At 29.1% G+C, this 12,097-nt stretch overlaps 2 protein-coding genes across 2 annotated transcripts in view; both read right to left on the bottom strand.

The window, feature by feature from the left end:
* Positions 1-4,749: 4,749 nt before the first annotated feature.
* Positions 4,750-7,412, bottom strand: LOC130802324 (cell number regulator 9-like). The gene is made up of 4 exons (XM_057666284.1): positions 7,126-7,412; positions 6,707-6,778; positions 6,186-6,398; positions 4,750-5,188 (listed from the first exon to the last, which is right to left on the bottom strand). Exons 1-4 carry the CDS (start codon positions 7,226-7,228, stop codon positions 5,112-5,114), a joined length of 465 nt encoding a protein of 154 aa, XP_057522267.1. The 5' UTR covers positions 7,229-7,412; the 3' UTR covers positions 4,750-5,111.
* Positions 7,413-9,264: 1,852 nt separating this feature from the next.
* LOC130802323 (cell number regulator 10-like) overlaps positions 9,265-12,097 on the bottom strand; it is a 3,425-nt gene continuing 592 nt past the window's right edge. The window contains exons 2-4 of the mRNA XM_057666283.1: positions 11,563-11,634; positions 10,283-10,495; positions 9,265-9,608 (exon numbers count right to left, since the gene is read on the bottom strand). Coding sequence (XP_057522266.1) covers positions 9,505-9,608; positions 10,283-10,495; positions 11,563-11,634 — 389 coding nt within the window. The 3' untranslated portion in view covers positions 9,265-9,504. The remainder of the gene's footprint in view (positions 9,609-10,282; positions 10,496-11,562; positions 11,635-12,097) is intronic.

Below are 12,097 nucleotides of genomic sequence, written 5' to 3'. Positions count from 1 at the left end.
AGCTTCTGTTCTCTTCTTTCCATTCCAGATTTCGAACGCAATTCCTTCAAAACCCTTCATTCTCCTTCATTCTCCTTCGTTCCATTCCAGATTTCGAACGCAAAAACCCGTCGTTCCATTGTCCTTCGTTCATTAACCCACGAAATTAAACTTCGTTTCAAAACCGTTCTTGTTCATTATCAAATTAAACTTCAAACTTCGAAAATCAAGGTAATACATTTGAAAATTAAACTGCATGTTCAATATAATACATTTGAAAATTAGTGCTAATTTTTTTTTTTCTTTGTAGATTATTACATAACCCACGAAATCAAGGTAATTTCTATTTGTTTTGTAAATTTGCAAGTTTATATTTTTATTCATTCACTTGTAATTTAGTAATTTAGTTAAAAATGTGGTTTGTTAATTAGTGATTTTTTGAATTGCTACCTTATTAAATTTAGATACTAAGTAGTAGACTATGATTTTGTGATATTGTAGAGGAGGGTTAATTAAGGGTTTTTGGAAGGCTGAAATGTGAGTTTCATTTTGCTTTATTTTTGTGATTTAGAGTAATTTTTAGATCATAATATATTGTTCCTTCTGAATGTAGATGATTTGGTGTGAGTTAATTGCTTTTGTAATCTTGTTGCTTGTTCAGATCCCATTATTTTCTTTGAATTTGTTGCTGCTAGTCAAGAACCTTATGTGGATTTTGTGCTCTTCCTTTATTTTGTGGATTTTTTGATGCTGATTTGTATTTTCTTGCACTATATTTATGAAATTTCATTCATGATTGCAAATGCTCAAATCTAATTGAAGTGTTAACTTTATTTTTAATATTCATAGCTTGGTTTTGTGGTTGAGGACTATTGTCCAATGATTATATTGATTCATATTGTTTTGTTTTTTTATCAATGTCATTGGGCTGTAGTCACTTGTAGGAGTAACAAATAGTACTTGAGCATGGTTGTTTTGCTATTAATTAAGTTTTTAAACAGAATCAAGAAAGTAAATCCATTACCAGTTGTTCACTTTCTTAAATCAATAACCAAATAACCAAAAAGAGTGACATAGGGTGAGCAATAAGCAGAACAGCTGCAGTTCTGGTTCAAAACAAATTCACGCAGCTGGTTTCATCACATTTTATTGTGTTCTTTGATTTCTGTTCAGTTGAAGACTCATTTGGCTTGTTCATAATGAAACTTCAAATTGACTTGTTCATAAGTAGTATTGCCAACTATTTATATACCATCTCCCCTAATTAATCACAAACAGGGCTATTTGGTATAAATTTGCCAAGTACTAGAGTTTATTCAAATAGACACATCAATGAGTAACCAAACTCCAACACTCACAAAATTTTCATTGATAACTTAACAGGGTATTTTGGAACCTTTAAGTATATACACAAAATTGCAATGCATTCACTGATTCACATCTATTTGGAAATTTTTAAGTTTGGGATGATCAACAAATTGGGATTTTGTGTTCTTTGAAAATCTTGACAGTTCGACTTTGTTTTTTTCTTCTTTTACTCCCATTACAATATACTGATATTGCTTTTTGTATTACATTGAATTTGATTTCAATACTCCCTTTGCTTTTTTCTTCTTGGGCTTGACAACTTGGATTTTGTTGAAAATGTGTTAAGATAGGTAGCTCTGAAGCAAGTCTTCTGAATACTCCCATTACAATATTCTGAATACATGTGCAAGTCTTCTCTTCATCAGCAAAACAGCTGGTTGTGTGCATCTTCTGAAGCAAGTGATGATCAGTATATTTGGGCAACAACAGCAGCTTCCAGAAGGTTGTTTTATCTTTACAACAACAACTTTGTCATGATTCGTGCTTCATGTCTATCAACGGTGTATATGCTGCCTCAATCAAGGGTCAATATTTAGAGACATAGAATTAATTAGATTATATTTTCTTGATTCATAGGTTCTTTTGTACCTTCAGATTATATTTTCTTGATTCAATAAATGAGAATACTGTTATTTGTTTGTACCTTTTCACTCAGGCATAACAAAGCTCTGTATTTGAAATTACTGCTTTTGATATGGTATAATAACAATGAGTATAAAACTAAATTACTGTTTTATACTGCTTCAGATTATATGGATTATAATCTTGAAATTACTGCTTCAGATTATATGGATTATAATGAGTATAAAACTAAAAAAGAAAAAAAAATAGAGTTATTTGCTGCGGTCAGAGGCAAAACCGCAGCAAATAATGCACACTTATTTGCTGCGGTTTTGCCTCTGACCGCAGCAAATAACCCTCCTTATTTGCTGCGATTTTTGCCCATGACCGCAGCAAATAATGCCCTTATTTGCTGCGGTTTTAAACCGCAGCATTTAAAAAAGGACATTTGCTGCTATCACAATTGCTGGGGGCCAAAACCGCAGCAAATAATGGCAAAATAACCGCAGCAAAAGACGTTTTTTCCACTAGTGATAAACAACCGACTTAATATCTCATCAATAGGGACTTATTCCCATTCATAAAACATAATTCAAAACTTATCTATAAGGAATCATTCCTATTCCATCTCATATAATCCAACATTCCACTCTCGCGACATCGAAATCCATTCTCTACCATCTCTACAAACCGATCTACACTTGAAACAATAACTTAATAATGTTCAATAGCTACCGCGTGTACTTACCTGTAGCTCATATAATATTGTTATGCAAAGAAAACATATTCAAGATGCATGCAAGAGTTAGCTACCGTGTGTACTTACCTGTGACTGCAAGATGACAAGTCGTAAAATCACTTCAAAAGAGGTTCTTATGCCCCTCTTATGAACCGGGCACCTATACACGTTTAAAGTAAGAATAGTAAGTCTACTTGACTTCATTTAGAAGCTACTTGCTCTAAGAAGTACGCCTACACCATCCTTACAAGTCACAACTCATGTGAATATTCACTCTAACCATACACAATATGTTTATTCACAAAAAAATGCAATCACTTAATCTACCTATAACTTTAGTTTTCATTAAATTCTAAAACAAGGCATGTTCAAGGGGAAAAGATTCAATTCACACACTTTTGCAATAAAACAGACTATGTGGGCTTAAATTGTATAATATAGTGTATTACACCGGATTTCAATGCATGCTGATAATGATTTTCAATCAAATTTGTTCTATTTCTCAAGGTTTGAATTGACGAGTATACAAACAAAGAAATTAGTAGCTTAGACATCTCATAACCATAACAAGAAATTAGTTTGGCAACAATTGGATACTAACCACAACAATTAAACACTAACCATGTACCCACAATTAACAATGACGACACTTAATCACTGCTAGCGACACATCATATAATAATTCTTTATCAGTAATTTTATCAATAATTCTTTATTGGTAAATTTTATCACTAATTTCTTTATTAATAATTTTATCACCACCAAACCAACAACAATAATCACATTCACCACCATTAGTATAATTAATTTATATTTAACTATTAAAAGTGATCAACAACTCTAACTATTTTTAATCATCAAAACCACCATTATTAATAAAAAATAATACTTATCAAAAGCTTTAATAAATTTGTCCCAATATCAGAAAATCACCAAAATACATAAAAGTAGTACATACTACCTTCAATCTTATGCCCAACCCTAACTTATTCATTTTCATATCTCACATCTAACACTTACCCATTACAAATTCTATCAAGATATAAATTAATATAAACTAAGATTTATGAATATACCCAAAACTTTAAAGATTAAAAGCACTAATTTACAATAAGGATGAAAAAGCTCACAAAAATGGAGCAAAGAGATGAGGTGCTGCGTGGGGGACAGCCACCGGCTTGTGGTGGCTGCTGGCGGCCGGCCGGCGGCTGGCTTATGGCGGCAACCACTGGGGTGGTGGTGGTTTGGTGTTGTGAGGGAGGGTATGGAGGAAGGAGTAAAGGGAGGTTATGGAAGATGAGAAAAAAAAGTGAAGAGTGTTTAGATTTTAAAAGTCCTTCCCATTCTAACTTTAATTTATTTAAAATAATAATAATAATAATAATAATAATAATAATAATAATAATAATTGACTACTTAAATAAAATAAAAAAATTTATATGTTAAAAGGCTAATTTAATTATTCGATAATAAATATATTAAATCATTCTTTTTCAAATTATTTAAAAAAAATAACTTGACATAATAAATTGCGGGGTGTTACAATTATATATCCTGTATTTAAGTGCTTTGGTTCTATTTTGTCCTTTAAGAACATTTTTGGATCATCTGTGAAGGGATTTGTTGTTTCTAAATTGAGTCTACCATCAAATTTGCAAGAATTGTATGTAGATCTTTTATTCTTTACGGTGTTTTTTTGTTTTTGGTTTTAGATTAGGCTTAAACTTCTGCTTTATCTATAATTTCAGACACCTTTATAGGAATAATTTGATTGACATTATTCCTAAAGAAATTGACAAATTGAAGAACCTCAAGGTTTTGGATTTTGGATTTTGGAGCAATTCATCTATCTAGACCAATTCCACATGGAAAAGGGAATTTGAATAGCCTTGTCAAAATGTATGAAGTCATTTGCTATAATTGCTTCTCTTATTTTCTTATGTTTTTCTTTCTTATTTTGCCCCTTTATTTGTAGAAACCTTCATTCTTATTTTGCCCTTTTGTTTGTAGAAACCTTCATTCTAATGGGTTGATGGGATTCAAAAGCTTCACTTGGACCGAAATAAGCTCCAAAGATTTGTAGTTGAGGTTAATATAGCCGATTTTACTATGAAATATAAGTATAATTTGTATTGCACATAGCCTTCTCTACACGATTCGATTTACTAGGATTTCGCATACCGTCGTTAAATTTAATAATATAACTTGGGGGACCGCGTGCGAATCTCACAACTAGTTTGTCTAAAATATCACACATGACATAATCCAATCAAAAAGAAAATAAATCTTTGGTCAAACATTGATACAAATAAATGAAATAAATAATCACACAAGAATCTGTTCGTATTATCATCAACAAGACAACAATACTTTTTTTATTTAGTCTTGAATTTTCTCGCATACTCCATGCTCAAATATGAACTGGTCACATTGGGTGGATCGGGTCAGGTAGGTTCTGGCCAGTTTATCGGGTCATTCCACCTGGCATTGATGGAGGCATCGTCATTCCCTGGTTTGCTTTCTCCATGTTACCATGCCAGCCTATATACAAAACATCATCAATAAAATCAATTAATTCTTGTTGAAATAATTGGTAATTTATTTTTTTGTTGTATAAAGCCATAAAGAGTTATATATATATATATATATATATATATATATATATATATATATATACATATATATATATATATATATATATATATATATATATATATATGATCAAATTACAAGAGTTTTAAAATGAGAAGGGTGAGAATGATTTTTGTTTAATTTTATTTGGTTACTATATATAAAAAAAAGATACTATGTTATAAATTAAGAACATTTTAAAAATTATTTCATAGTTACCTTTCTGTGTAACAGTTACTTTACAATTATGAGTTTTTGACTCAATCGTAATCATAGATTTTTTTTTATTTTAGTGAAATCAAGGATGTAAAATCCTTTTTACCTTTCTCATTTTTAACCCCTTTTCAATATAAAATTTTAAATTAAATACTTCTTTTAATATGGTAACATAGGGCAAAGTTAGGAGTTAATATAAGGAGACCAATATAATCTGAATCATTTTAAATTATTGTTGTATGACCAATACGTTAGAAAATAATCATTTAAAACAAGTTATACTTTTGAAATTTTTTTTTTTCAAAAAAAAAATTCCAGCCAAAAAGCTTAGTGCTACCCTTGTGAGATATCCTCTATATGTAAGAGGACCCCAAAACAAGAAGTTCATATGCTAATAATTTCTATTAGTTATTGTGCTATATAACTTATATACGAAACGAGTCTCACGGTAAAATCGTCTTATACAAGAATTTATGAGAAATTATGAAGATTGGAACACCAAATTAACATTAAGTTTCATACACCCACTACTTAAACCCTTAGATTTAAAGTTAGGCTTTATATGATGTATTATAAATTAGTTTAAGAGCGCCAATCAATTTTGAATGACTTAGGCATGATACAACACATATGTTACTAAGATTATAATTAGGGTGATGTAATAAAGTGAGAATAAGTAGATGATAATTACCAAGGGCAACATCATAACCACGATATTGAAGTTCACGATACTCTTGACATAAGGCGCAAGTCTCGCACCAAAAATGAGTGCAACAATCTCCACAACTATTCTCTGGTATTCCATATTGAGCCTTCATCTTTGAACGATATGTGCATGAATATATGAATTGGCATCCGGTAAACACCATGAGCAATGAATATAATGCCCCACTAACTCCACATGCTACATCAACAACAACAATAATAATAATAATATTTTATGTCAATGTAAGAAGATCAAGACTTTAATCCGCTTAAATTGTTAGTTAAGCTGATGCTCTGATATGGTATTAAACTAATACGGTAAAATTGTCATCTGACCCTCATTTTAAAGTAGATATTTAGTGCTAGATATATAAATAACATAATAACATTATTCATATTTTTAGCCTGAACGACTCTCGTGTAAGGAGCGTATTATAAGATTATAACTTTTAACTTAAGCTTTTATTGTACATACTTAAAAAAAAATGGTAATGTTTATATACTTACATGATGAGCCCTTGTCAACAATCTCGGCAATTCGTCCAAAGGTGATGCATGGACACCAACATGTTAAACAACCTACATATTTTTAATAATGTTAACTTTTTGGTCACAAAGACATGCTTATATATGTTAAGTAAAAACATCTAAAATGAAGATAGATTTTTTTTAAAAAAAATATCATGATTAAAGTGTAAAATAGATGTTATAAAAATAAAAAAAAACATTAAATTGTAGAAAAGTTGTTAACTTGTGAGAACAATCGGGCAATATGTTTTTTTACGATCTCTTTTTTGTTAACTTATGTTAACTTAGCTTGTAAGAACAAAAATTGCTCGTTGATCAAAATATCAGACCGTAAAAAATTATTTACTAGTAAAAGTATAAAAATAAAAGATGAAAAGTAGATTAAAAAAAGGACTTACAAAGAGAAACATCAGAAAAACAATCACAAAGACCAGAAGAGAACTCTCCCACTGCAGGCTCACCCATTGGTACTCCCATTGCAGGCTGTTGTTGCTTATTCATAATTTATTTTATATTTAAGCAATGAATTAATTAAAAAATTGTACAAAAATTAATATTCAAGCAATAAGTTGTATTTTATTTCTTTTTGTTGCTCTATAATTAGGCTAATTTGAGATATATAATACCACTAATAAGAGAATACAAAGAATACAAATATATGTTCAAATGATGAATGAACAAAAAGATTGTGTTAAGACATATATATAAGAGTGGTAAATTAAGACAGCTATTAATAAGTAGTATAATTTTGGGTGTATTAGTCCATTACTATATGCTATACCTAGTCATTGGTCAATTCAATATTATGATGATCAACTTAGTTAACGCGTAGGAAATGATACAATTAATAATGTGATTAGCACCTAAATTATTTTATACACCATTATTAATGAATATAATTGGTCAACTTTTAAATAAATAATACTTCCTCCGTTTTTATATGTTCTTCTCAAATAAAATTTTACAAATTTTAGTGTCAAACTTTGACTACGATTTTTCACGATTTATATGTGGGATCTTGTTAGATTTTTCTTAATATATACTTTCTAAATATCAGCTTTTTACAATTTTTAAAAACTCACAATTAAAATTATTTGATTATAAAGTTTACATTGGGATCTGCGAAAAAAATAAATGAGAAGAACATTAATTACAGCGTATGACAAATGATTGATAGAGAATTATTATGTTGATTGAAATTATTGATTTGACCAATTGATTTTATTGATTGATTTATAATACAGATGTGAAAGTAGTCATTTTGTAATTTACTCCAGTTGATTCATAACAAGAAGTTGATTACCAAATATTAGCATTTGATGTTCTGATCATCAAATAGTCTATTTGTATTTAAAAATATGTTAAAATTATTCAATAATCTATTTTGTTTTTTATTTAAATTGATTTTTCATTGTCACAAGATATGATGATCTTATTATTTGGAAAATTTACTCTATATCAAAACCAAGGCCTTTTAAAATTTAGTGAAATTTTTTGTAAATTTTGGTTTGTTGATATATTTAAATACTTATATATAAATTAAATTATAAAAATTAACTTAAAGCTTTTTTTTTTATGGAGATTTATATATACGTGGAGTTTAAAAGAGATAACTAAGCATGCGATCATAACTTAACCTGCGGCATAAACATGGGGTCAAATGGATTTTTGGGAATAGTTTAAATACTTTCTTATCTGTATTTGTTATTCAAGTTGGCCTACTATGTATATTTTTTTCAAGTAGGTGATGTTAGAAAATAATTGTGGCCTACAACCAAAATATCAAAACCTTAATTTTGAAAGATTTTAAATTGGTTAAATAAACTGATAAAATTATTTGCAGTTGTCATTTTTATTAATTCTTTTTTTTCGATTTATTTGGAATTTCTATCATCTCAATTACCTGCAAGTTCAATTTAAATTCTTATGTACGTTTTCACTCCTTCTCTTCAAGTCATTTTGGGTTTTCTTCGCCCTATTTTGAAGTCTATGAGTTCGAACTTTCCTTCTTTCTTACCTGTTCACAAATATTTCGTCTTTACACATTTATAAACTATCTTAAATAATTTTCTTTCATATTCCAAAATTTTGCAATTTTTAAGTCATTTCTTATATGTTTGTTTTGAATTAATTCTAATAGTCCGTTTATCAATCAAGTCATTTGCATTTCTACTACTCCTATCTTAAATTTAAACTAAAATCACTACATTTCGATAAATTGTTTTAAATTAATACTAATATATCCGTTGATATAATGGTTGTATGATAAAATTTTCATTTAGTGACTTAATTATAAAGTAAATAAGTGAATGAGTGAGCTAGTAAACTAAAGAATTAATATGTACTTTTTGTTTTATTTTTTTAGCATTATTTTCTATTTTAATTTGTTTTTATTTTATATTATTTTAATTTTTGGACAATGATCTACCACTTTTTTAAATCACATTTATATATTCTAATTTATTTTTAATTTAATTAAGACAATTCATTCATTCTTTCGCATCATTTTTATTATCAAATGCCTACATTTTTCCTATAAATAATTAATTTTTCTTTATTATTATTCTAGAGGGATAGAGTGTATACCGAAAAATGTGTAGACTAGGAGTTTTACAACACACAAATACACTTAATTATTCTTGAGAAAAAAAACTTATACGAAATAGTGCATTTAAAAACGTACTAAGAATATTACACAAAAGGACCAAATTTGAATCGCACTAAGATAAAATGACAACAAATTTTCTTTAAAATCTTGTTTATTCTTCACCAAAATCTTATTCTATGCTCAACTCCAGTTCAACTTCTCGCCTCATGCCACTTGCCATCGATGGAGGTGTTGTCATACTCTGATTTGCCCTCCCTATATTACCATGCCATCCTATAAACATAAATAAAGGTGATAATTAAGATAGTACATTATTATTTAATTTGATATTAAATAACTTTATTATCATTTCAGATTTAAAACTCAACTTATCATCTGCGTAATTTTTTTTAAAAATAATTTAAAATGATTTAATCATTTAACAAAACTAAAATTCAAAATTCAATTAACAAATGACAGCAAAAAATTTGTTTTAAATTTATGAGTTGTTTGTTGGGCAATTGGTTTTACAGTGATTTTTATATTTTGTTTTTAATTGGCTAGTTAGCCAAAATATATTTGGAAGATTAAAACCAAATAGCTACTAATAGCAGGACTTTTCTCATTGGCTTTTAGCTTTTGTCTACTTTTATACTAACAAACAGTCAACAACTAATAAATAAATTTTAGATCATATTTCATTAACTACTGGCTTAAACAACCAGCTTCAACAATTGGATTATTAACCAATATTATCAGCTGATCAAACTAACCAATATAGTTTCAGCCAACCGCTCCACCTTATAAACATATGCCAAACAAGCCCTATACATAAAATGTTTTTTATCCGTCATTTTAGAGAGTCTAAAAAGTAATGTATGATTTTTGTGTTTATCGCTTTGACTATTTCTTGCCCTTGGGCTTTTTAGTCCGATCGGGCAAATTTTAAGGACGGAGGAAGTACTTACCAAGGGCGGGATCATAACCACGACGTTGAAGCTCACGATACTCTTGGCATAAGGCGCATTGCTCAAAACAACAATGGACACAACAATCTCCACAACAATCCCCTCGCATACCAAATATAGCCTTCATTTTTGAACGATATGTGCATGAGTATATCCATTGACAACCCGTGAGCGCAAAGAGTACACAATATAACGTCCCACTCAATCCACATGCTGCAATTTTAATTTCCAAAAATTATCAAATTATATTGTAAATAATAAATATATTTCTACTCTAATTATTAATTACTCATAAATTAATAATATAATCATTAAATTCATAGTGAAGCCAAAGCTAAAAAACTACTATAGGTGGTTGATAATCGATGTTTGAAGTGTTCAGTAGAATTGGTTGATATATCTTGGTTTTTCGAAAGAAACCATCGTTTTGGAACGGATTGCAAATAAAGAGGTAAATAGCTTTAGATAAATTTAAAATTCTAAAATGAAATTCTATGCTAATGAATATGTGCTAGTTTAAGTTTCTTTTATTATTATATAGTAAGTTGAGTGAAGGAATAATATAATCTTACTCGTTGAGAAAAGTTGTATTTATTTCAATAAAGATAAAATTCAATTTACAGTCTTCCTTTTAAGTAGCACTATCAAATCAAAACTATTTCTCAAGTAATAATCCCTTTGAATGCATTTTAACAGATTGCAATATTAACAATTAGCATATATATAAAAAAATTTTACAGATTAAAGGTGTTCAATAAGGCGGGTCAACCCAACGAGTCACTTTGAAATGGGTCATTAATGAGTCGAGTCCAGTTGGATCGGGTCAGTAGGGCTTAGTTGTCATAATAATATTCTCACGTATTTTATTTTTCATATGACAGTAATTATTAATTATATATATATATATAGGCAAGTTGGCCCTACAGGCTACAAAGTAAGACTAAAAGATCATTGGATGATGTTTATTAAGTGAGCTAGCAGTCAGGTCGGTTCAAATTTAAATGGACTTTGATCCCCCATGTCCATTTATAGTTTTTACCCTGCTCTGCTCTAATGCAGCCCATTTAAAGTTTAATTCGCCTCGACCTGATTCACAATTTTAATACAGATCAATAAATAGTATGGGAAGTGAGAGAAAATAAAAAGACAAATATAAGAATAAGAAGTGAAAAAATAAGAAAATTAGTATATAAAATAAAATGTTGCAAAATTAATTTTTTTTAAAAATAAAAAATAAAAAAATAAGTGTATCAATTATTTTTGGACAATAGAGTACTTACAGGATGAACCTTGGTCAACAATCTCTGCAATTCTTCCAAATGTGATACAAGGGCACCAGAGGGTCAAGCAACCTGCAGCGATAAAAAAATAACTTCTCCTATAAGCCCAGAGGGTCAAGCAACCTGCACTAGACTAGAGTACTAGACTCATTTTTAGCTAACAAGTTATAATTTTTTTTTTAATTAGCTAGTAAATAATCTTATTTGCAAATTAATTGCTATTCAACTTACAAATATGTTTTGACACATTTTAAATTAGTTGTGAAATTTTAATCGTAGATATTTTTTAATTTAGGAGTAGGTTAGAGAATGTCTTTGGACAAAGGAGAAGAAAATTTATTATTTCTATAAGCTTAAGTTGACGGTTGAGACTACATAATATGTTATATATTCTAACACATCTCTTCACACGAGAGGCCCTTTCGGCTAGAAGTGTAGATGCAACAAAGACCCTCCTCTAATTTAAATGAGGGGTAGTTGAAATTGAATATATGACTTCTTATCACATTAACTTCTAATACAATGTCATGGTACC

Source organism: Amaranthus tricolor, chromosome 16, assembly GCF_026212465.1.
Source record: "Amaranthus tricolor cultivar Red isolate AtriRed21 chromosome 16, ASM2621246v1, whole genome shotgun sequence".
Lineage (NCBI taxonomy): Eukaryota > Viridiplantae > Streptophyta > Magnoliopsida > Caryophyllales > Amaranthaceae > Amaranthus > Amaranthus tricolor.
Note: the sequence above shows the minus strand (reverse complement) of the source record. Positions and strands in the feature narration are given on the sequence as shown.